Source organism: Oncorhynchus kisutch, linkage group LG26 (genome assembly GCF_002021735.2).
Source record: "Oncorhynchus kisutch isolate 150728-3 linkage group LG26, Okis_V2, whole genome shotgun sequence".
Lineage (NCBI taxonomy): Eukaryota > Metazoa > Chordata > Actinopteri > Salmoniformes > Salmonidae > Oncorhynchus > Oncorhynchus kisutch.
Window position 1 is genome coordinate 10,695,187 of NC_034199.2, and position 26,675 is coordinate 10,721,861.

At 41.7% G+C, this 26,675-nt stretch overlaps 3 protein-coding genes across 3 annotated transcripts; all 3 read right to left on the reverse strand.

Annotated features, from left to right (window-relative positions):
* Positions 1-6,490: 6,490 nt before the first annotated feature.
* LOC109871354 (protein FEV) lies at positions 6,491-11,128 on the reverse strand. Its single transcript, XM_020462202.2, has 3 exons — positions 9,585-11,128; positions 9,031-9,102; positions 6,491-8,543 (listed from the first exon to the last, which is right to left on the reverse strand). Exons 1-3 carry the CDS (start codon positions 9,631-9,633, stop codon positions 8,005-8,007), a joined length of 660 nt encoding a protein of 219 aa, XP_020317791.1. The 5' UTR covers positions 9,634-11,128; the 3' UTR covers positions 6,491-8,004.
* A 2,592-nt stretch (positions 11,129-13,720) lies between these two features.
* Positions 13,721-16,424, reverse strand: LOC109871387 (beta-crystallin A2-like). The gene is made up of 5 exons (XM_020462240.2): positions 16,272-16,424; positions 15,787-15,973; positions 14,889-15,030; positions 14,485-14,627; positions 13,721-14,243 (listed from the first exon to the last, which is right to left on the reverse strand). Exons 2-5 carry the CDS (start codon positions 15,942-15,944, stop codon positions 14,096-14,098), a joined length of 591 nt encoding a protein of 196 aa, XP_020317829.1. The 5' UTR covers positions 15,945-15,973; positions 16,272-16,424; the 3' UTR covers positions 13,721-14,095.
* Positions 16,425-22,798: 6,374 nt separating this feature from the next.
* umps (uridine monophosphate synthetase) lies at positions 22,799-26,674 on the reverse strand. Its single transcript, XM_020461993.2, has 6 exons — positions 26,424-26,674; positions 25,969-26,122; positions 25,095-25,781; positions 24,637-24,812; positions 24,270-24,384; positions 22,799-23,667 (listed from the first exon to the last, which is right to left on the reverse strand). Exons 1-6 carry the CDS (start codon positions 26,571-26,573, stop codon positions 23,474-23,476), a joined length of 1,476 nt encoding a protein of 491 aa, XP_020317582.1. The 5' UTR covers positions 26,574-26,674; the 3' UTR covers positions 22,799-23,473.
* Between the last annotated feature and the right edge of the window lies 1 nt (position 26,675).

Genomic DNA, 26,675 nt, shown 5'->3' on the forward strand with positions numbered 1-26,675 from the left:
TAAATTCCCTTTGACCTGACAAATTCATTGAATACAGTTCAGCGTTCAACTCCATAGTAACCGCCAAGCTCATCACTCAGCTAAGGACCCTGTGACTGAACACCTCTTTCTGCAACTGGATCTTGTTCTTCCCCGTGTGGTGAGGGTAGGCCACAACACATCATCCACACTGACCCTCAACACAAGGGCCCCACAGGGGAGCGTGCTTAGTCCCCTCCTGTACTCCCTTTTTCACCCATGCCTGAGTGGCCGCACACGACTCCAACACCATCATTAAGTTTGCCAACAACACGATGGTGGTAGGCCTGGTAGACACACACCAACACAGTCATGAAGAGGGCACGACAACGCCTCTTACCCCTCAGGAGGAGGCTGAACAAATTTGGCATGGGCCCTCAGATCCTCAAAAAGTTCTACAGCTGCACCATTGATAGCACTGACCCGCCATTCTCTACAACACTGTTGTTCTCTACAACACTGTCGTTCTCTATAACACTGTTGTTCTCTACAACACTGTAGTTGGACAACGTTAGCTACTCTTTAGATCTCTATTACATAGAGTTGTAGGATCTTAATTTGAACCAGTTTGATTCAGCAGGAAAATAATACTGCAGCATCAGGAAATGGGTATTATTATGTGGATTATAATTAACTGACATTTTTTGTAGGGGTTGGTACAATTTTCATTAGGGCAAATTAAGTCTGAATTTTCAAAGTGGAATTTACAAACTTTAGAAGCCTTTTTAAAACTCAAATATACTACAAGTTTGCAATTCTCAGCAGCAAAAGAGTGATCGAAATTAAGATCATACATCTTTACACTGAGACAGAATCCGACAAGCTAACCAGTCATTGCTTCAACTACACCCCTTCTAATCTGGGATTATTTCAGACAAGACCCCTGTAACATTTTCGCAAATCTCCCCTTAGATAGGCCAGCTGCAAAGTCAAAAATGGCTGTATTAGTGTTAGGCATTAGGGTTAGAAGTGTGGTTAAGCTTAGAGTTAAGGTTAGGTTTAAAATCAGATTTTATGACATTGTTGCTGTGCCAGATAGTGACCACTCTGCAGAGCTGCCTCCAGATTAATGATGGAAAATGCTAGAATGCAAAAGGTCAAAAAATCTGTGCATGAGCATCATGTCTATGAATAGTAAAATCATTCATGTCATGTTTAGATGGATGTATTAATGTTGATTTATATATATTAGGTTTATATTTATCTTAAATGTTGTATTGACTGTCGTGAAAGCCCATCTTTTGGTCTTTGTGCCACTGTGGTAGAGGTATGACTTAAAAGCAAAGTTCAACTAAATGGAAACTAAAGTGGAACAAGGAACATGAGGGATTATGGCCTATTATTTTCACTTACTATAACTGCCACTCCTAATCTGTTCAACAAGATTATACCTGATCCTGCATGTACTTGCAGTCAACTCGACTAGCTACAGTATAGGACACCACTCAACTGCAGCTATATTGACTGAGCTTAATCCACTTTAGCCCAGTTAACAGTGAATGGGTTCAGGTAAAATATCACGCTGTGGGTGGTAGAACGCGTAGTTGTGAATGGTAGCTGAGGACACCGAGTCAAGTTTACCATTGAGAGAGAAAGGTGACTCCCTCTGCTGAAAATGTACGACGACTAACACTTCTATAAATAAAACAGTGAATGACCAACTGACTAAGAATAGTGATCCCTGAATTTCAACAACCTACACATTTATCTGTGTCCCTGTTCTTGTACTGCACCTTATGGATGATCAAAACTCAATTACGGGCGCCCAACCAATCACAGCCCAAACAGATCCACAGATGATGCAATCCCTATTGCACTCCACACTGCCCTTTCCCACCTGGACAAAAGGAACACTTATGTGAGAATGCTATTCATTGACTACAGCTCAGCATTCAACACCATAGTACCCTCAAAGCTCATCTCTAAGCTAAGGATCCTGGGACTAAACACCTCCTTCTGCAACTGGATCCTGGATTTCCTGGTGGTGAGGGTAGGTAGCAACACATCTGCCACGCTGATCCTCAACACTGGAGCTCCCCAGGGGTGCGTGCTCAGTCCCCTCCTGTACTCCCTGTTCACCCACGACTGCATGGCCATGCATGACTCCAACACCATCATTAATTTTGCAGACGACACAGCAGTGGTAGGCCTGACCACCGACAACAACGAGACAGCCTATAGGGAGAAAGTCAGAGACCTGGCCGGGTGATGCCAGAATAACAAACTATCCCTCAACATAACTAAGACTAAGGAGATTATTGTGGACTACAGGAAAAGGAGGACCAAGCATGCCCGCATTCTCATCGATGGGGCTGTAGTGGAGCAGGTTGAGAGCTTCAAGTTCCTTGGTGTCCACATCAACAACAAACTAGAGTCCAAACACACCAAGACAGTCATGAAGAGGGCACGACAAAGCCTATTCCCCCTCAGGGAACTAAAAAGATTTGACATGGGTCCTGAGATCCTCAAAAGGTTCTACAGCTGCAACATCGAGAGCATCCTGCCTGACTGGTTGCATCACTGCCTGGTATGGCAATTGCTCGGCCTCTGACTGCAAGCCACTACAGAGGGTAGTGCGTACGGCCCAGTACATCACTGGGGCTAAGCTGCCTGCCATCCAGGACCTCTACACCAGGCGGTGTCAGAGGAAGGCCCTAAAAATTGTCAAAGACCCCAGCCACCCCAGTCATAGACTGTTCTCTCTACTACCGCATGGCAAGCGGTACCGGAGTGCCAAGTCTAGGACAAAAAGGCTTCTCAACAGTTTTTACCCCCAAGCCATAAGACTCCAGAACAGGTAATAAAATGGCTACCCGGACTATTTGCATTGTGTGCCCCCACCCTTCTTTTTACACTGCTGCCACTCTCTGTTTAACATATATGCATAGTCACTTTAACTATACATTCATGTACATACTTCCTCAATTGGGCTGACCAACCAGTGCTCCCGCACATTTGCTAACTGGGCTATCTGCATTGTGTCCCGCCACCCACCACCCGCCAACCCCTCTTTTACGCTACTGCTACTCTCTGTTCATCATATATGCATAGTCACTTTAACCATACCTACATGGACATACTACCTCAATCAGCCTGACTAACCGGTGTCTGTATGTAGCCTCGCTACTTTTATAGCCATGCTACTGTATATAGCCTGTCTTTTTACTGTTGTTTTATTTCTTTACTCACCTATTGTTCACCTAACACCGTTTTTGCACTATTGGTTAGAGCCTGTAAGTAAGGTCTACACCTGTTGTATTCGGCGCACGTGACAAATAAACTTTGATTTGAAATAACGAGAATTCTCTTGGTATGTAAAATGGCCGGCTCTTGATTGTAAGGATTTCTAGATCGGGTGAGCAGAAGGACTTGGGTTCCTGTATGTTGTTATGATTACACCATGAGTCGTTAATCATAAAGCATACACCCCCACTCTTCCTTTTCCCAGAGAGGTGTTTAGCTCTGTCGGCGCGATGCATGGAGAAGCCCGGTGGCTGAACGATTCCGACAGCATATCCCAAAAGAGCCATGTTTCCGTGAAACATAGGATGTTACAATTTCTGATGTCTCTCTGGAAGGCAACCCTGGCTCAAATTTTGTCTACCTTGTTGTCAAGAGACAGGCCATTGGCTAGTAATATACTCGGGAGTGGTGTGTGATGTGCACTTCTAAGGAGCCTGGCCAGGTGGCTGCTTCGTAGGATGGCATATCACTGCAGAATACTGTTGTGGTAGCCATGCTGATTAAGTGTGCCTTGAATTCTAAAGAAATAACTGACAGTGTCACCAGCAAAGTACCCCCACACCATCACACCTCCATGCTTCACGGTGGGAACCACACAAAGACACAGCGGTTGGAACCAAAAAATCTCTAATTTGGATTCATCAGTCCAAATGACAGATTTACCACAGGTCTAAATTCCATTGCTTGTGTTTCTTGGCTCAAGCAAGTCTCTTCTTATTATTGTTGTCCTTTAGTAGTGGTTTCTTTGCAGCAATTTGACCATGAAGGCCTGATTCACATAGTCTCCTCTGAACAGTTGATTTTGACATGTGTCTGTTACTTGAACTCTGTAACTCATTTATTTGGGCTGCCATTTTGGAGGCTGGTAACTCTAATGAACTTATCCTCTGCAGCAGAGGTAACTCTGCGTCTTCCCTTCCTGTGGCGGTCCTCATGAGAGACAGTTTCATCATAGCGCTTGATGGTTTTTGCGACTGCACTTGAAGAAACTTTCAAAGTTATAGAAATTATCCGGGTTGACTGACCTGTCTAAAAGTAATGGTAGACTGTAATTTATCTTTACTTATTTGAGCTGTTATTGCCATAATATGGACTTAGCCTTATTAAAAAATGTCTTCTGTATACAACCCCTACCGTGTCACAACACAACTGATTTTCTTTCCAGGTGACTACCTCTTGAAGCTGGTTGAGAGAATGCCAAGAGTGTGCAAAGATGTCCTCAACAAAAATAGTGGCTTTGAAGAATCTAAATAAAGAAAACCCCAGGAATGAGTTGGTGTATCCAAACTTTTGATTGGTACTGTCTATTAATTGTTTTTGCAGGTTTTAGCATAGCTTTAAACAATTTAGATCGGTATACATTTCTTGCTTGTGCTCCTTTTTTAATCTTTTGAAAGTGAATGTCATTGTTATAGGGACATTTCCTTTAAGTGTTCTATAGTGTGAGAACAAGAATAGAGAGAAACTGAGATCATGCCTTGGCCTCTGTTGGTCTGTCAATGTGCAGACAGAGGGAGAGGAGACCGGGTATTTGAAATGGGTCTGGTGTTTCGAGAGCTGCCTGCCTGACATCAATAGATGGCTCTATTGATATGCAGGTCACACACACATACACTGCCATGTTCTTATCAGCCTCCTCACAATATGCAACCATGCGGGAGGCATTATCCATCTATGACTTCAAATGGGCTCACAGACAACGAGTGAATAGTTGTTTTTCTGGATCTCAAACCACTGACAGCACTGCATGTCTAGATGTAGGTTTAGGTTACATACAAGGTTATGTGAAGTAATTCTTTACCAGATACAGGCAATCTGACATGGAAGGCTTGTTGATCCATACCATCAATATACTGTATTTAATCTTCAATAATTACCTAAATGACAGAGTGAAATGAATGGAGACTGTACAGAAAAAAATTCTTCCAAAACAGGCATCCTGTTTGCAACAAGACACTAAGGTAATAATGCAAAATAATGTGGCAAAGCAATTCATTTTTTGTCCCGAATACAAAGTGGTATGTTTGGGGCAAATCCAATATAACAAGTTACTGAGTACCACTCTCCATATTTTCAAGCATAATAGTGGCTGTATCGTGTTATGGGTATGCTTGTAATCGTTAAGGACTGGGGAGTTTTTCGGGATAAAAAAATTTATGGAATGAATCTAAGCACAAGCACAAGCAAAATCCTAGCGGAAAATCTGGTTTCAGTCTGCTTACTATCAGACACTGGAAGATGAATTCAGCTTTCAGCAGGACAATAACCTAAAACACAAGGCCAAATCTAGACAGGAGTTGATTACCTCGAAGACAGTGAATTTTCCTTGCTGGCCGAGTTACAGTTTTGACTTAAATCTGCTTTAAAATCTATAGCAAGACCTGAAAATGGTTGTCTATCAATGGTCAACAACCAATTTGACAGAGCTTGAAGAATTTTGAAAAGAATAATGGGCAAATGTTATGCAATCCAGGTGAGGAAAGCTCTTAGAGACTTGCCCAGAAAGACTCACATCTGCCAAATATGATTCTAAAATGTATTGACTCAGGGGGTTGAATACTTATCTAATCAAGACATACAGTATTAGTGTTTTCATTTTATTTTTTTATTTTTTACATTACAGAGTATTTTGGGTTGTTTTTTGACAATGAAAAAATGACAATTGAATCCATCATAATCCTACCTTGTAACAAAACAAAATGTGGAAAAAGTCAAGGGGTGTGAATGCTTTCTGAAGGCACTGTAAATGTGTCCAATGACCTGATCCACAGCAATGAAGGTGAACAAATATTTTGAAATAGCACAACTTCATTTTTGTCTAGATTTAAAGTAACACAAAACGTTTCTCCCTCAAACCAGAATAGCACATGGAACAGTGGGTCATGTTTTTAAATGTAGATCATTTAAATGTTATATAAATGTTATGGAAACAGTATGACGCCGCGCTCCTGTGTGGCTTAAAATAATGTAGGCTTAATTATACGTCACCATAAGATCCTCAACCAAGCTGAGAGCGAAAGATGTGTTGCGCACTTGGAAAAATCATCTGCAAATTCTAATGAGGATAATGATGGTCTTGTGCACATTTTCATACATTCTGCGATAATTCTGCAAAAATAAAATGCATGTAAAATAACATGCCAAGTTCACAAAATGTCACAAATCTAGGCTACAATAGGCCTAATAGCATGCATGCCTAAACCTTAACAAATGACAATCAACCACTGTACAAATTACACTCGATTTATTCAATAACATGTTCATTTTATAGGCTACAGTAGGCTAACAACAAGAGAAGAATAAGATGTAATGGAATAGGTACACGTGAAGGGTTTAATTCCAAAACGTTATATAGACCTACCCATTTTCAGAAATGTTGGTAAATTAGCTTTTATTGTTTAAACAAATTATGAAAGAGGTTCGTGTTTTTTTTCTCCACTATATCTAATCATGGCATGGGGTTGTTCAATGACAGATATGTATTTGTTTAAAATCTATCACTTGATGGTTTCATTTCAGAGACAAATAATTACGTGTTTTTCAAAATGCTACATATGCGCCTCACTCTCATGGAAATAGGTAGTACTGCTAGGTTTTACAGAGTCAAATGTAACAAGTAACAAAAATGTGTATAAATAAATGTACAAATTATACATTTAGGGCACAACATACATATTTTTTAAATCAACTTTTTTTCATGCAGTAATATGAGATCTGTATCTAAAACAATTAGCCTACATTTTCCATTTGACAGGATATGAACATTCCATTCCAGCTAAACAATGGATGTATAACAGTTAGCAAAAAAAGTATAATAAACATACACAAGAAAATCTGAGAACAGTACTATTTTACACATAAATTAAGGTACCCATAAGCAATCATTTCCGATGAAAAACACAAATGTGAAAAATTGGTGGATATAGCTTTTCGGAAAAATTAGCCTACAATTTCAAAGATCATTTCTAAGAGGTTTTAAGTGTTAATCAAACAATCTATGTATTTTTTCCGTGCATAAAAATGTCGAATCTGTGTGTCAAATGTAAAAATTGTCTATAAAGAAAACGTATGAAAACGAAAAGGCAACCCCTTTTGTTGTCGTAATCTAGGAGACACCTGCACTGCATTGTAAACTGCCTGTGTAGGCTACATCTACATAACGAAGGCTATTTAAAGTGACGATATATCTGTATCTCCATAATGTTTTTAGAGTCGCAGTAATATCTCTACATTGAAAAGTACACTGCAAGTTTATTTGAGATCAAATCAGTATTTATATGCCGAATTAATAGCCACCCGGAGGCGCTAGAAGCCAGACAATCTCTTGCAGACACCAGGAATGCGTTCAGCAGGACGCATCGTTTTGCAACGTCCGGGTAGCGAAAACATGCATCTCTGACATGTAGAATAAGGAAATTACGTCTGGTCTATTTGTAGTATTTATATCTGCAACGTTCGAGAACGTTTTCGTAATGTCTTATCGACGAGAGAAAAATAGGCAAGACAATGGTTCTTAATCTAGATTTTGCTTGATATAGGCTTCATATCTTTAAAAAAAAGCATGTGTTTAAATTTTAGATTTTCCCATAGACCCATTTATTGAAGATTTAAAAAAAATGTTGGTCCACAAGAGGAAAAATCATAACTCAGAGACCTAATTTAAAAAAGGCACGCGCCTTCAGCTACCATTGTGAATTATGATTAGGTCTTTTTTAACAACGTTATTGGTAGAGTTAATAGGAGTCAATTGTAGTGGTTATTGATATTATTCAGGTTGTTGATGTTGTTGACGCAGCTGATGTGCGAGGCAGACACAGAACCAAACGGTCCCGGGGGTTGGAGGTTGTGACTGTGGTAGAGAGTCGGTGGCGACCCCGGCCAATAAGAGAATCCAGACGAACCGACGCCTGGACCAACCAGGTTTAGCTTTGAAATCCCCGAAAAGGGAATGGGGGCAAAATTACTCTGGAATTTATAAAGAGCTTGCTCTGTTGATGAGGGTTGACAAACCTGAGCCAACCCGTGAAAGTCGAACTTGTAAGCATATCGCTTCCCATGGACCTTTGTCATGATGTTTTTGTCATAGTAGTACCGCAATGCGCGGCTGAGTTTGTCGTAGTTCATGTTGGGCTTGCTTTTGCGCTCGCCCCATCGCCGGGCTACCTCATCTGGTTCAATTAGCTTGAATTCTCCATTCGTCCCTTCCCAGGCGATGCAGGACATGTTGGCGCTGTCTGACAGGAGTTCGAGGAGAAACTGCCATAGCTGAATCTGTCCACTGCCTAATCAAAATAACACATAATAGTACACATGTGTGACGGTGACAATACAGGAAAATAAGCATTCATCCTTTGATAGGCTATTTGAAAAATGTATTTAACTTTATTTCCAAAATAAGTGTACAATTACGCATAAAATTAACCTAGCAGTAGTTGGACAATAATTTGGTTCAATTTCCTCGATGTCTATGTCTTACAATTACAAAAGCAAAAAAGAAAATGATTTGTCCAAAAAAATGTGCTTAGTTCACAAACAACCCAATTACGTATTTATTGTCCACTCTTGTAGAACCCTTTTTTAAGCGTGTTATCATTTTCTTTCATGTGATTAATTATCTCTAATCAAATCAATGGCAGTGTTTCTATGGACGGTAGATTATTACAATTATTAAAAGGTAAACGCTTATATTAATTCTTAAAAATGCTCTGAATAACTACAATGTTGGGTTGGGATGCATATAATAAATACCAAATTTAAACCATTTCTTACCTTTTTGCACTCCTGTGTTTATGGGACTCCAGGATGCACCTTTGCTTTCTTTCAACAGATTTTCTGTTGGATCTGCAATAGACCGGTCATTAACACAAATAAATGTGTTATTAAACCAATATTATTTGAAAATATAGCATATATTAATGTAAAATAAGTTTTCATTGCAAAATTATGTTAAAATACAATGAAACATTAGAAAATTCTGCAAAATATATCCTTATTCCACGTTGAAATATCTATCTTCAGATTGAAAATATTATAAAAAGCCTTAAAAAGCTATGGTTTCATTTTATAATCTAGTCTCTAACTAATGCTCGGTTTTCTAATATTTGTAGTTTTTTTCCTCCAAGCTTTACGGCTGAAGCCAGGAAACGCGTTCAGGAAAGAGGATATCCGATTTCCGACAAAAGAGGAGACAGGTTACAGATTGAAAAGGCAGAGCAATCGCTAGCTAGAAGCAGAATCACTACCGAAGGAATAAAGACGATTTCCCTCATCTGAATAGCCTATAAATAAATAATATTTTCAATGTCACGTACAAAAGCACGAACCTGAGAGATACATGTTAAACATAAGGTTTCCTCCGCAGTTCTGTCTCATTGTAGCTGTTGTTCAAGAAAGGGTTGGATTTCATTCGGGCAAAGATTTTTATTAAACTTTATCTCATAACTGTGATCTGGAATAAATGTGGGACAGATTGAAGTTTCCAGGCAACTGTCACAAACCCCATCTCGGAGACAATATTCAGACAGCAATTTCCTCTGGTGCATTGCTTTAATTAAAAGAGCAATTTGCCTCTGTCATCTCTCCCCGGTCTCCACAATAAAAAGATCCGAGAGAAATTCGGTCTTATCAATCCACCATCAGGGTTTAATAAAGTTTCCGCGTTAAGATCAGAGTTTCTATGGAGAATTGAAGTGTTTGACATGGAAAACCAGTTCAGATCCCCTCTCTTTTCCGCCTCTTTACCTCTTTGCAAACACAGAGGCCTATTTCATGTATGAAAATAATATTGACCTTAAAAACACGCCTCAATGCACCTGGGAAAACAAGAAAAATGTATCACCGACCTTATGTTTATAGGCATAAGGCTATATACAATCGGAGTGTAATGAGGCTAAATCTAAAACAATATCTTAAATTATGTTTATCGATGTAAAGCCACGAGAGAACAATTCTCTTTTAATCAAAAGCAATCCTGCAAGGACGAGCGTCCAAGCTACCTCCCAAGACCCCATCAATGATCCACAAAAGTCCATTAGCCTAATAATAGCATAACAATAACAACAATAGGCCTAGTAATAATAATATAAGGAATCCTAATCATACTCAGAGCCATACCCATTATCATGAATAGGCCTAATAATACTGGGGCTCGGTATACTAATAAGAAATAATAATAAGTATTTTTAGAATAATGACAATGCATTTTCTTTATTAAAATTTTCCTTGAAATACAATAACTGTATCCATATAAACGTGGCCTAGTCCTAGCCTAAGGAATATGAAGAAAAATACACTGTGGGCAGATAACATTAATGAGATCAGCTGTGAAAATATGCAGTGAGTAAGTGTAATAAAAAGGGAATGACAGTATTTAAGGCAAACACTTTATTAGCGGTCATATGCCATGGACATGCAAAATGTACAGCAAATTGTAGATTTTGTAGACGTTTTATGCTACTTTTACCAACTTCATAATACGTATTTCTAATCACAACACCGGACAATAATTAAATGCACATAATAAACACAACATATTACATTTCTTGTAAATCAACATGTATTGATGCAAATGTAATATTTTCACGAAAATGTGTTATCAAGTCATAGTTGTTTAGGGAAAAGATAACAGGAGCAAACGATATGAGACCAGAGAGAGTATGTATGTGACTGCTAAAGCAAGGCTATTATATGACTCATGGAGTAGGCGATAATATTCCACGTCCCCACCACGCCTCTCTCTCCACGCGTTCCGCTGCTGCTGCTTCTCAGAAGAGTTGTGTCTGGCGTCCCAGACTTGCTTTAGCTGCCTGAGTCTTTAAACAGGTCGCAGGCAACTTAAAACAAGCCTCGAATGCTAGATCATTTTCGAAAGTTTTGAATTAAATATTATTGTCCCGTTCTGGTGTGTTCCAAGTTATAGTTCCAGTTTTGATGTCCTTATAGTGTCCTTATAGTTTCAAATAAATATTTGTCAATTCAAACAAACGATAGGCTCTAAAACTCTTCGAATCATAATTTGACACATGTGCGCATAAATCATATTGTCAGTGGTGGTAGTTATGCACGAATCTCAAATTAGGATTCCACCCTTCAATAACACTTTAGATAAAGTCTATTCACTGTAAGCAATCCCACAGAAATACCTATATAATTGTATACATCTGATTACAAAATGAGACCATTCCTATGTGCGCACAGTAAATCAATGGTGAGAAGCCAAGACAAGTGCATTTAAAATAATTCCCAACTCGTTCACAGGCAAAGAGAGTGCTAGGCTACCTAAAAACTATTTATATCTTCTCTTACTCATCGTTGGACTTACCAGTTTTTCGGGATTGAAACACAAGCAACACTGGCCTAACCTATTCCCCCACCATCCGAAACGACTGCCAAGCTTCTCTGCACTGTGCGGCCGTTTTAATCAGTCGGGATAGAAATGTGTATTTGGGAAAGGTGTGTATAGTTGAACATTTATTAAAAGATCCTGGACTGGGTGTGGGCCTGTGTCTTTTACCGGTCTGCGGTTCATGAGCAAGTCTCTGGGTGTGTAGGCTAACGCGGAATTGAATGTCCTGGACCTGAACTGTCAGACGACACAGCAAACAAACATTCAATAAGGATGTAGCAAGTGTGATTTAAAACGTAATCCGGTTCAAGAAAACATGCATATATTATACACAACTTGGCAAATGTGTTAGCCTTATCATGCAATGGCAGTCTCAACGATAGCCTGACCCTAACATAGCGGGGCTATCCCCCAATTTAAATCATTTATTTGGTCTTAAATTAGTTTGTCATGGCTGCAGTGGTCAGCACCTTGGACAATTCACATTGTCTGGCTGCATGTTAGTCACCTTGGGCCAGGTTTGGAGAGAAGCCTACTTCATTTCAGATTAAGAGCCTTCTGCCTTCATTCATTCATATGGGCATTAATCATGGGCATTAATATCGAGTTGGTCCCCCCCCCTTTGCTGCTATAAAAGCCTCCACTCTTCTGGGAAGTCTTTCCACTAGAAATTGGAAAATAGCTGCGGGAACTTGCTTCCATTCAGCCACAAGAGCATTGGTGAGGTCGGGCACTGATGTTGGGCAATTAGGCCTGGCTCGCAGTCTGCATTCCAATTCATCCCAAAGGTGTTCGATGGGGTTGAGGTCAGGACTCTGTGCAGGCCAGTCAAGTTCTTCCACACTGATCTAGACCAACCATTTTTGTATGGACCTTGCTGTATGCACAGGGGTATTGTCATGCTGAAACAGGAAAGGGCCTTCCCCAAACTGTTGCCACAAAGTTGGAAGCACAGAATAGTTTAGAATGTCATTGTATGCTGTAGCATTACGGTTTCTCTTTACTGGAACTAAGGGGCCTAGCCCAAACCCTGAAAAACAGCCCCAGACCATTATTCCTCCTTCACCAAACTTTACAGTTGGCCTATGCATTGGGGCAGGTTGCGTTCTCCTGGCATCTGCCAAGCCCAGATTCGTCTGTCGGACTGCCAGATGGTGAAGCGTGATTCATCGCTCCAGAGAATTTCCACTTCTTCAGAGTCCAATGGTGGTGAGCTTTACACCACTCCAACCTGCGCTTGGCATTGCTCGTGGTGATTTTAGGCTTATGTGCGGCTGCTTGGCCATGGAAACCCATTTCATGAAGCTCCCGGCGAACAGGTCTTCTACTGACGTTGATTCCAGAGGCATTTAGGAACTCAGTAGTGAGTGTTGCAACCAAGGACAGATTATTTTTATGTGCTCTGCACTTCAGGACTTGGCGATCCATTTCTGTGAGCTTGTGTGGCCTACCACACAAGCCGTTGTTGCTCCTACATGTTTCCACTTCACAATAACAGCACTTACAGTTGACTGAGGCAGCTCTAGCAGGGCAGACGTTTGACGAACTGACTTGTTGGAAAGGTGGCATCCTATGAATGTGCCACATTGAATGTCACTGAGCGCTTTAGTATGGGACATTCTACTGCCTGTGTTTGTCTATGGAGATTGTATGGCTGTGTGCTCGATTTTATACACCTGTCAGCAATGGGTGTGGCTGAAATAGCCGAATCCACTCATTTGAAGGGGTGTCTATATACTTTTGGGCATGTAGTGTATGTTATTTCAAGGCATAAGCACAGAAACATATTGTTTATTTCTTTGTTCTTTTAAAAAAACATATTTGAAAGGTATTTTCAAGTTTTATTGATAGCCTACCTTTAGGGCAGAGAGGGATATGTCAGAGAAAGTGAGTGTCGTAACTGGGGGTCGATCCATTGCCTCCAGGGGCATGTATGTGGCATATATTGTCGATTTCGCTCGGTAAAGTTTATGGCTCTTTTGATTGTTGTCACAGTAAAAGAAAGGTGGTCCTTTGACGCCCCAGTTTAGCCCCCAAACCCTCTTTTTTTGTATAGGCTTCATGGTAGGCTACGACAAAACACAACATTGCAATAACAAATGGTGGAAACAATAGTGATCTCTTGCTTTTGTTTATTGGAAATAAGATACAATCTGACAAGAACAATATACATCCTATCCTAACAGAAAGGTGGTATTTACCCTGGTTTATGTATTGATTTATTTGTCAGGTCATGAAATGCCTTTGTGATTCACTTGTGTTGGAGTATACAGCTAGCCGCTGTGGCAATGGGTTGTTAAGACTCTACCACGGGCTTTTAAACAGCTAGATAGCTAGCAATATGTCCTGATCAAGAGTCCGTTTTTTTTTAAAGCAAGGAATTGCCACAAGCACTCTGTTTCCGTAGTTTGAATAAAGCCTTTATTGCCTATTTTTAATATATGTCATGGTCAGTACATGGTAGCCGCTGGAGGATAGTGTCAAGTGGACTTAGTGCTGGATTCTGCGGATAGACTGGACCTGGTTGGTGTGAGCCTGGGTGCTGTACTCATTGTAGTGTCTGTACTCTCCCTGGTGTCTGTCTCTCTCCAGGATGTACTGGTAGCCACGGTAACCGGGGAACTGATAGGCCACCCAGCTGTGAAGAGAAGGGCACATGTTTTTCACTTGATCATTTTTCTAATGGGACTCTTATCACACAAACTATATGAGGCTGCTATGTAGGTAACATGTGACCGGGTGCCGTCCTAAGCTGTTATGAAATGTACAAAACCAATCGTCTTGGGTGATTATGTCTTTGTCAATGTAGTCTACGTATCAGAGCCTAGAGTGTTTGTACCGGAAGCATACATAGGTTACAGGAATAAGAAAAGACTCACGCTCCGGAGTTGACTTTAATTGAGGGCACCTCCTTGCTGCACCAGCCCATAGCCTGTAGAGAGGGGTAGTCATCGCACATCTCGAACTTGCGCCCCTGGAAGTCTTCACACTCGTACAGAGTCACCTTGCTGTCACTGTGGTTCTGTTGATAGAGGTGCAGGAGCCTTGATTCGTTTTCATATGGCCTCATCATATTTTAGAGATTTTGGGGAAAATCCAAAACAGATGGATTTGAGAATTGTGGTATGATTGTACCATTATCAAATATAAACACAAGCATCATCTGTGAATATATTAACCTTAAACTAAAACATTATTACTATTACTGTGCTTCATTCCGAAATATGCTTTAGATGGGCGTTTTCTTTATCCTTGAAATGACATTTGTGTGGGAGGAACTTACAGCACACTTAATAGGTCTGAAGGAAAGCATGTGCTCGGTCCTGTAACTGCTGTTTCCGCTCCAAGCCTCGTAACGGGGGTAGTCTCCCTTCTCAAGGATGAACTGCTGGCCCTGGAACTCAGGGTACTCAAAACCCACCCAGCTAAACGACAGGCAGGGGGAAAGAGGGAATCAGAAAGAAAGAGAGAGAGAAAATGGAGTGCCAGGTTAGTTCACAAAAGTGCAACGCCCCATGGCACAGAGCGCTGTGTTGATTACAGGACAAAGGGCCAAAGCAAACACCACATGCTGCGCCTTTGGACCATTATCAGATCGCCAGTCAGCCGCTTGAACAGAACACAAGGCCGGCAGCTGGGACTCAATGGAGATTACAACAGTAGTCTACTTAGACTGACTGACAGAAACAAAACAACGAGCTACATTTAAGGTTAATAACGCGCACAAATCGATTAGCTCATGTATTGCGTTCAGCTATAACATTTGGTCCAACCCATGTGAAAATGATACATAAACTATATTGCACACAGATTGCCCAAATCAGGCTATCAAGTGTTGAGTGGACATGATAATGATAACGAAACGTAGCATTGTCATACCAAGCTTTGCTTATCAACTGAGGGCAGGTTCACAACAGTACAGTACAACTGCAATTGTAGAATATAATATTCAAGTATACATTAGCTTCTGAGAGGAACTAAGGCTAGAAATGAGTGTTACAATGACCATATTTCTCACTTTCGGCTCATAACACAACCTATGAGCTAAAAATCCTCAATACCATTGATTGACCAAACAACAACCATGGATCTAATATAGTAATACTACATTACTACTCTACCAGTAATGTAGTACAGCTCCTCTGTTTTAGGCTGGTGTAGACATCCAAAGAGAGACTTACGGTCCGTTCTCGACCTTGATGGAGCGGATCTTTTGGAATCCCCTCTCCATGATGTTCTGACACTCCAGCAGGAACTCACAACGCTTTCCCTGGAAGTTCTCCTCCTCCCAGACAGTGATCTTGAACTGGCCCATCTGCTCCATCTGCTGAGTGTTCATGGCTGCTACTTCCACCGTGAGGTTGCTCTCTACCAAAGGGGGACAAGGAAGACCAGAGATGAGGAAACTAGGCTAAAATGGAGAGCTTCACTCTGGGTTCTCTGGTAGCTAGCTATACATGAAAGTGAACATTGATTCCTGAGCAAGGTGCGAAGCACCAAACAACTCATGTTGAATGAGTTGAGCTCTCAGTTTGCACTTGGGAAATATCAGATACAAATATCAAATATATATCTCCCATACTGGATGTAATCAATCCCACTGGTTGGCAGGCCGATGCACAGGAATCAGATGTTCACATTCTACCTAGGTAGTGTGAATACTTACAGAGAGTACTGAGGTGGAACAGATCCAGTGTAACAATGTCGAGTCCTAGGCCCTCACTTCTGTTTTTATACTACCAAGCCCCTCGTTTACTGCCGCTTTCGCACAAGCCTTGCATACTCAGCAGCGGCAGGCTGAAAGCGTGCATTAGTCCACACCATTGTGGAGGCTCCAGAGGCCTATTGTGGGAAGCTTAGATCCACTGACTCATCAAAATTGCACCCAGAGCCTGTGCCTGCCTGATGAACCCGGCCACAATAGCAACACACTGACACGACAGTTTGATTGGAAATTGGGGATAATAGCAGAATTCTTGGAGATTAACCCAGAGGTGGGTACAAGGGCACCAATGTGTGGTTGCCTCTACCCATGCCACCGCACAGCACCCAACATGGCACCACTGTCATCTCTCATTTGAAACAAAATGAGAAACAGACAGATTTTATTTTCAGGAATAATTCATATTCTTTCATGTTGGATCATGTTTATACTTCATATGGTTGAAAGAGAGCATTTTAAATGTATAACCCTTGTGATACCTATTGTTGTTCACGCTAAATCTATTCTCGTCATATTAATTGAAAGGAACGTGAGAAAGGATTCTGACATGTTCCTGGTAGCACTCAGTTCTCATCCATTTACAATGCAGATTGTTCTATGACATCAGTGTTTTTCAGTTGCTGAGTTGTCAATGGGTCCAAATAGTTTCTGTGCCTTTGTGGAGCTTATGAATGCAAAGTGGAATGTGAATCTGTGGATCTTCTCATCAATACGGATGGTTGACTTATAAATGTGTATCATATTTTATTTAAGGAGGCGCTTGGATATTGCAGTGTTACTTCATGATCTGGATTCTTAGTATAATAATACAAATGGAACCTAGTCATGTCAGTCAACTTGCAATAATACCTACCTGCAGTGACATCTCGTGGCACAACAGTTCATTACAGCGACTGGTGATAATAGGCTGTAAATATGACGATGACACATTTGAAGTGAGGCAACATATCATAGAGACATATGGTCAGGTCAGGTGATGTTATAATAGGAAGAGAAGTCTGTGAATACAGTATGCATAATATTATTGTATTTTTATGAACAAATTCACTAGGTGAGGGCTTTAGAAGGTTGTTGGCCTAACTCTTGCGTCCCAAATGCCACCCTATTCCCTATAAAGTGCACTACTTTTAAAAAGTAGCGCACTAAGGGATAGGGTGCCGATTGGGAATGAGACTTGGACATTTTGAATTTCAGTTTACTTCCTGAATTGACTGGATTGAAATGGAATTGACCCCAAAGCTGTGGTAGACTTAAATATACTTGCTGATGGAAATTGAAAGTAATCAGACTTCAGACTTGGTTGGGTCCTCTGTAAATGTGTTTTTATGGTAGTTATACCCTTTTCTGTTGTCTCCGTGTGTGGCCACGTGTGTGTGCCTATATGCTTCATTTCTTGTGTGTACAGCAGCCCCTTTGAGTGGGGTGGGTTCATTGTTCTGTCTTACCTGTGTGGCCTTGTTTGCCCTGGGGCAGGTGGACATGGTGACAGAGCAGTAGTCACCCATCTGCTGGCCTTTGATCCCCCATTGGATAGATTAGATTTGTCAGCTCATCAGCTGAAGCCTAATTTCACTTGGAAATTCAGCTCTCCCTATTTGCATCTGACACATAGGGCCTACAGTAAAGGCTCAGAACTCAGAACTCTACTTTGAATCTTTATCTCCTTTACAGCAGTAGTAGGAAAGTAGTAGGCTAGTCTATTCTTCTGCTCTGGTCTCACGGGTCTCTGATAGAGGGGATATTGCTCATGAAACTTTTAAATGATCGGTTGTACCATTTCTATGTTTATAAATTAAATGGAACCTGTGAAATATGATCATATCAGATGCTTTTCACAATAACAATGAATATTTACTTATTGTGCATTGGAAAAGTGTTGGCAAGTCTATATTAATTTGACTCTGGCTACAAATACCTTTATATTTTATTTCAGATATTATAGATACTATTTCATATATTATTTGTGTTGGATAAAAAGAGAGAACGCATAGAAATGTCAATCTATGGTCCACTGCACTTTGACAGGTTGACCACTTCATTTAGCAATGCTGGCACTATGTTTGCCATCCTGAGTAGCCAACCTGCAAACAGTTGGCCGAGGTGCAGGTTGGAAGAACCAGTCAACCAGGCAGCAACCAGAGCAAACAACATTGTTTGAACATCTGTTTTTTTTCTCCCTCACAGCATTTTCTCGTATCCATTCATTGTATCTTACACGTTTCGGCTAATAAACCATAGAGTGATGTGAGATGAACCAGGCTAGAGACAACTTTAGCTATCACAATTATCCCCCTTCATTTAATTTTTAAATCAATGCCCCTCTATAGGGCAACATGTGTACGTGTGATAACTGTGTGGTGTAAGTGAGGCAGACTGTTTCTCAGGATCCAGTTTCTCCATGGTAACAAAGCCCTCCAGCCTGTGCCTACCTGACTTAGTCAGGGAGGTTGCGTAAGCATTGATGTATTGTCAGGAAGTGATGCTGCTATTGCCCACAAATTCATAGTTTCCGGTTACCCTTCAAATTTATTTTGTATTTATTTGATTTGTATTTATACACGGAGTCAACATTGAGACCCAGGTCTCTTTTTCAAGTGAGCCACTCAAACAACAAGAAAATATGATGGATAATGCTATAGAATATACATTGAGTTGTACCCCTTTTGCCCTCAGAACGGCCTCAATTAGCCGGAGCATGGAGTCTACAAGGTGTCAAAAGCATTCCACAGGGATGCTGGCCCATGTTGACTCGAATGCTTCCCACAGTTGTGTCAAGGTGGCTGGATGTCCTTTGGGTGGTGGACCATTCTTGATACACATCGGAGACTGTTGAGCGGGGGGGAAACAGCAGCGTTGCAGTTCTTGACTCAAACAATTGCACCTGGCACCGACTACTCTACCCCGTTCAAAGACACTTACATCTTTTGACTTGCCCATTCACCCTCTGAGTGCCACACATGCACAATCCATATCTCAATTGTCTCAATGCTTTAAAAACCCTTCTTTAACCTGTCTCCTCCCCTTCTACACTGAATGAAGTGGATTTAACAGGTGACATCCACAAGGCATCATGCCTTTCACCTGGATTCACCTGATCAGTCTATGTCATGGAAATGTTTTGTGTATGTTTGAACCAAGGACATATCCATACACATACCTGATCAGACACTGATCCCAACATGTGCAAATATTCACTTACAGCACCTTTCTTCAGAATATCGCCTTGAGGAGACACAACTCAACTGAAGATAAGTGGCATACAATACAACTTTATTGTCCAATGTGAATCAGAAATATCGTTTTTTTGCTATAAGGTTGTAAATGGACAGGTCTTGTGTTCTGCTTCAACGTGAGTTGGTGCTACCTGAATAGTCAGTGAGTGAGCAGACGCAGACCACCACTAAATGACCTGCTCCCTGTGTGTTTTTCCCCTCTCTGCTGCTATAGAAACAAATCCTCCTAAGGACAAATTTGAACAGGCCATGACAGCTCAGGCAGGTGACATCTGCTCTGTGAATGGCTCTGGCTCTGCATCAGAGTGAACCGCAACAGACAGGCAGGATTTACCCGAGGCCAAGACAGGGTGCCTCCGAAATGGCACTCTATTCCCTATATAGTGGACTACAAAAGTAGTCCCCTATATAGGGAATAGGGTGCCATTTCAGACGCACCCAGAGAGGTGCTGCAGAGCCCTGGATTCTCCCCCTCCTTCTCCCAGTCTCTGTGCTCCACTGCTTAGGTAAAGCCAGGCAGTTACAAGAGAAACAACCCCCAGGCATTTTCATATTTCATTAGCAACCTCTTTAACTGTCATTTGAAACAGCACACAGCACACAGCCCACAGGGCAACACTTGTCCTCCACTTAGGCAACAGGTAGCAGTTGAACAGGCACCACAAATGCAATCATGCTTTTCTACAGACACACACAATTGTCTGGGTGTTATGATAGCCACAGACCTAAAGAATAATAGCCCATGGGGGGAAAAACTGAGCTTATTTGATCTTACACATAATTCTCTCAAGATGATGTAATAGGATAAGAGAAGGCTGATTGTATATCTGTATAGTCAGAATGAATAGTCACAATTTGTTTGCATCTGTGAGAGAATCCCACACAGTTTTATAGGTTGCTGAGACAGGGCAAATAATAATTTTCGTTAAGTAATTTTGTCCCAGTCATGTTTATCCATAAAACAGAACAGATATGAAATGATAAGAACATATATTGCTCCATGAAAGACTGAAAGATTGAAGACTTGCCTGAGATACCAGGGAATGACAAAATAATATTGTGTGTACATATTTTACAGAGCCAATAACTGCTCTGTAGAGTAAGTTGAGGAAGTGTCATGTTGGAGGTTTAGGGTGTAACTGCAGCATAAACTGTCACTAGCATGAGAATACAGGCTGTGAGGTCTCCTTACACTGACTTTAAACAAATATTTACTGGAACTTTGTAGGGAAACATGAGAGCAGAAATTATTACATGGGAAAGCCTTTACCAGGCTGTTTATTGGCTCGTTCATACAACGAAAACTGGATATGCAAATGTCTACCTGCAGTTATGCTCAAAGTAGAATGGGACTATACAGATACTTGAGGTACATGTGTTAATCATCTCATCGAAGTGGTGTGTGTATGGTGGGGTAACTGGCACTACAAATGATACTGTCAGAGGTGGAAAATAGATGTTTCTGAAACATATGCAAAGCAGTGATATGCCTATAGTGTATGATGTCTCTATGCTTAACTGAAATGCAAAATGTTTTACAGTGCATGAGCAATGGAGAATGACGTGGTGTTTTTATGATGAGCTGTTTGTTATAGGCTACATTCTGCATTTACTGGAATAAATGTCCAGACACCTATGAATTTCATAGCTGATTTTAACAGAGTAGCCTTGCCTCTTCAGAGGTACAGATCCCAGCCAGCAGATGGTCCATATCAGATGGCTGTTACTTGGCTGGTTAATGATTAAGATAACTACAATTAAGAAATGACCAGCTCCCTGATTCCCGGTGCACTCTGACATAATGATGACACTATTGGCGCTAACTGGTTGGATATCATCATTACAGCATGTCCATAAAGAAAAAACCTAATGGTGTTTAATAAAAGGAAATAACTAGGCAATATAAGTCTAATAACTAGTCATAGTAAAATCCATGGAGAGAACTATAGCATTTAGTGGTGAGCAAGAGTCTAAAAACAAAACAAAAAAATGGTAACATAACTTTATCCATATAAATCAAGAGAATACTTGTTTTGTTTTTTTTACTTGTCCAGTTGGCAAAAAAAATCGGGGTTCGAAGTCTGTATTTGTGACAGGAAAATAGAGCAGCATCAATGAGAACGACTTCATGTCGCAGTATGAACTTGGCTCTTCTGTTTTGTAGAAAATCTGTACCTGCTTAACGCGAGCCGAACGAACAAAACTTCATCTTCAGGTATTGTGCGTGTGGCTCAACGTGAGGCAAATACAGAAAATCAAACGAAATATGATGATCCCGTCTTGGAAAAGCAGTTGCAGACGACGTTATACTCTCCATTTCTCGCTGCGTCCACACACCTGGAAAGGTGCAAAGGTTAACATTGATGCCAATACAAAAAAATGTAGCCTACCTGTCTGTAAAATTGTCATTCACAATTTAATACTACATACACATTTTTTCCCGACATAAACTTACCATTGCCTATCTATTGTCGGGAGAAACAAAAGTGAGAAGACATTTAAAAAAAGCACTAGCAGTAATACCTGCGCATTGTGTACATCTTATAGGCAACACTGAATGCGTCGGGCACGTTGTAGGTAGCCTATATATACTCCTGGCATGGTAGGCCATCCTTCCATTTATCTTCTCTCTCCCTCTTTTTTTCAGGTTGGTTTTAAAAAGAGAGAGGATTCTCCAGTGGACACCTGTCGCACGGTGCGTTGCTCAGGTCCAATATTGACACAACAGCCAAGGGGAGGGAAAGCAGACGTAGACGAGTTTAGCTCTTTATTATGCCAACCCTCCCTCTCTATGCAAACCAACCGTGCTTTGCGCTCGGTCCAATCGATGAGATGGCAGGGTTTGCTGACCTTTGTGCTCAAGATGAACTGGTGGAGAATGGGACATTCAAAGGTGGCTTCATTCACCTGTGTTGAAGGTAGGAGAAAACCCACCTGCCTGCCCCCCTGCTCTGTTCCCCATCATGTCATTTACACATATTTTCATATCATGTGGCTTGCAAATTAGTTCCTTACCTCGTCATCAGAGCTTGCCTTGCGAAAAGACTGGCGTGTTAGGTAGACTATGCTTGATTTCACAAAGTAAAAAGTAGATGCAGACGCTTCCACACCTGCATTGCTTGCTGTTTGGGGGTTTTAGGCTGGGTTTCTGTACAGCACTTTGTGACATCGGCTGGTTTAAAAAGGGCTTCATAAATACGTTTGATTGATTGAGATACCATATAAAATGAAACAAGCTCAGCATATCCACGGTTTATTAGTGTCTAGGGTATACAGCAAACCCTACACCTGGATGGCACATCACAAATAATCAGAGGGATAAAGACTTCACTGGTTCACCAATACATTGTTGTCAACACAAGTCAATTGATTGTTGCAATGTCAATGAATTAATACACAATGTTTGTTTTGTAAAATGAATCTTTTGACAGTCTTCCATCCTGTATCTGTTCATCTGTAGAAAACACCCCTGATAAAATGTTTATAGACTTCAAAGAACACTGATAATTACAGCAAATGTATTTATTTAATTCATTTCACAATTCCATATAACTGGTCAATACAAATCATTTTAAAAAATTGCAAATTATAGATTATATAAAAATAACACTATGTAAAAAAAAAAAATAACTGAAACATATCCCTGTCGCCAAAGGTTAAAATTAGCATTGTCGCAGTTCAGTTGATTTAGCAAGTTTTGTAGCTAGTTGTGGCTAAGAGAAAGGTCTCAGCAGCTGTTTGGAGGGAATAATCATGTTTCACATTAGCGATGTGGTGTCTGCTCTAGTCTTGTCAGCATCCAAAATGGCACCCTATGCGCTACATAGTGCACTACTTTTGACCAAGGCCCATAGGGCTCTGGTCAAAAGTAGTGCAATATATATGGAATAAGGTGCCACTTAGGATGTAGCCCTAGTCTTTAGCGTCTCCTTGGATAGATGTGTTGAGTCTCTTGGTGTATGCGTTCCAGCCTGCCTCTCTGTACTCTGCAGCAGCCTTCACCCTATCAGAGGCCCCCAGGATACCACGGCCCACGATGATGATGTCAGAGCCTCTTTTAAAAATCACATCATCAGGACTGGAGTACTGCTGGCCCAGACCATCTCCTGAAACAGAAAGGATGAAGATTATGATCAATGAACAGTGTGGTGCTAAAGAAAACACCACACTAGTTTGTTGCTGAAGAGGTAAAAAAAAAAAAACTATGAAAACAAGGGATGCATTCAAAATGGCACTCTATTCTCAACATAGTGCATTACTTTTGCCCATAGGGCTCTAGTCAAAAGTAGTGCACTGTTGGTAATAGGGAGCCAATACAGACGGGGCGGCGGCAGGGTAGCCTAGTGGTTAGAGACGGGGCGGCAGGGTAGCCTAGTGGTTAGAGCGTTGGAATAGTAACCGGAAGGTTGCAAGTTCAAACCCCCGAGCTGACAAGGTACAAATCTGCCGTTCTGCCCCTGAACAGGCAGTTAACCCACTGTTCCTAGGCCGTCATTGAAAATAAGAATTTGTTCTTAACTGACTTGCCTGGTTAAATAAAGGTAAAATAAAATAAAATAAAACAGACAACCAAGATAAGTGACCCAGTCTTCATTTATTGGACACTAGCACCATCTAGTGGCAAGGAGAGCTTATAACAGGACATTCTGAAAATGACAGAACACTGGACAGGATGGATGAAGTGGTTAACAGGTATAGAGTGTGGTACCTCCTGACTGCATCTGCACCCCTGGAGTCATGTGTACAAACTCAGGCTTGTTGCTGATCTTGGCGCCAGAGATGAACCCAAAAACAAATTCAGAATGCTCCTCAGCCATTTTCACCTATGGAATGACAGAGACAAAAAAATCACATGACAGAGATTAAGGATTACATTAAGGAATCCAACTATTACTACAGTTAAGCTGTCCGATGCAAACACCCCTATTAAAACATACTAGAATGTAAAACCGGCTTTCACGGTGACCCTGCAAAATGACACTGTGTCCTGATTTGTAACACATTGCAGAGAGCTGTGGGAGGTTAGAGAGGGACAGAACATTCTGAGGTAATTCTTGCTGGAGCGCTTTGCTCACCACAGCCTGCGTGTAGTCCCCTGTTGCTAGGGAACCCTGGGAGCTCATCTGACCTATGAGGACACAGCCGCGGTCCAGCGGGCGGCCCACCGCACTGAGCCCCTTCACCACCCCAGGGCCTGGTACCGCATGGGCATTAACGATGTGAGACCACGAGGAGATCTGGTAGAGCCCACCTGAGAAATAGACGACAACACACAACAGTCAGAAGACTTAGAAATAATAGCAACCAGATATGAATTAGGATTGAAAAGCATGTTTCAAAAGGTTAAGGGGACAACTGCTGTACAACAATGCCCCTTATTTGCTGGAGTTGGACAATGTGTCTATTTTAACACGGGGCGCGTTAGTTTTGCATAGCCTGGGGCCCTGGGTGGGAAGAGTTTGCACATTTAAAGTGAAATCACCACCCACCGAGGGGCACACAGCAATGCAAAACGAGTGCGCCCACTAATCACCTTCATACTGGTGCTTGACCGTGTTCCCGATGTCGGCAAACTTGCGGTCCTCAAAGATGAGGAAGTTGTGTTTGAGGCCCAGGTCCTTGAGTGACTGGGTGAAGGCTGGGCTGAAGTCCTGAAGGATGTCCACGTGGGTCTTCAACACACACATCTGAGGCCCCAGAGAGTCGGCTAGCTGCAGCAGCTCCTCGCAGCCCGTCATGTCCGCCGACACACATAGGTTGGTCTTCTTTTCTTCCATCAGTCTGAGGAGCTGGGCGGCCAGAGGGTGTGTATTCTGGAGCTGGGCCCTGGCTCCATAGCTCAGCTCCGCCGGCTTGCAGGGCTTTTTGGCTGCAGGCGAGCCGTTCTTCTCCTCCTCACCAGAGGGCTTGTAGGTGTTGTTCTCATGGATGAACCTGCACACGCTCTGGGCCGTGAGCGAGTCGATGCGCTCTGCCTGAAACAGGGTGTTGAGGAGTTTGGAGATGGAGATGACGGAGTGGAGCGTGATGCCCCTCTTGGCCAGCATGGCCCCGCCGCCCTGCTCCCTGTCCATCAACACGATGGCATCCGTCACCTTTAAACCCTCCGCCTGGAGCACCAGAGCCGTCTCCATGACGCTGCTGCCGCTGGTCACTACATCCTCGATGATCAGACACGTGTCTCCAGGGTGAATAGTCCCCTCTATAATCTTCTTAGTTCCTAGGATAAAGAGATGGAACATATTGTGGCCATGATGGATGTCTGATATGAGAGATCTGGAATCTATTTAGACTGATGAAATGCTCTAACACTTGCTAGCTCCAACTGTAGACTGAACTGATGGGATGCTTAAAATAAAAAAAATACTCAAAGAGAACAATCAAATTTGACCATCATGAAATCGCACCATAGTCTTTGGCTTCTTTTCTTCGGATGAGCATGGGCAGCTCGTGATTGGAGCAGATGATTGTAGCCAAGGGCAGAGCAGTGTATGGGACTCCACACACAGAGCTGTATTTTAAGTCCTCATCTTTGGCGCGTTGATAAAGAAGACTTGACACCTAAAGGCAAACAAACCCATCAAAACACTTAGTCAACTCCAACTAATGAGCTCGTAACATACATTTTGATTTGATTACCTCCGAACAGACGTAGGTCAGCGTTTTCCAAACTCGGTCCTCGGGACCCCAAAGAGTACACGTTTTGTTTTTGGCCCTAGTAATCAAGCTTTGGTCATTTGAATCTGCTGTATAGTGCTAGAGCAAAAACCAAAACGTACACCCCATTAGGGTCCCCATGACCGAGTTTGGGAACGCCGACATTGCTGTTTCCAATACTCATGGAAAACACGTGTTTACCAACCTGGTTCATGAGAGTTGGGTAAGAAACAATAACTCTGAGATCAAAATAAATCGGCGAGGTTATTCCACTCTTCAGCGTGAACGTTCCGAATTTCACTGCCTGAACATCATGCAACTTTAAGATTAAACTTTCAAGACAGACGTTTTCCATTTTCAATGTTTTAACTCCGCTTGCAAATATCAGTAGGCTAGATAGCGGTCTCACTCGTCAAGCGGCATCTCGTCAGACGCTTAAAAAAGTGTTTCCGGGTCA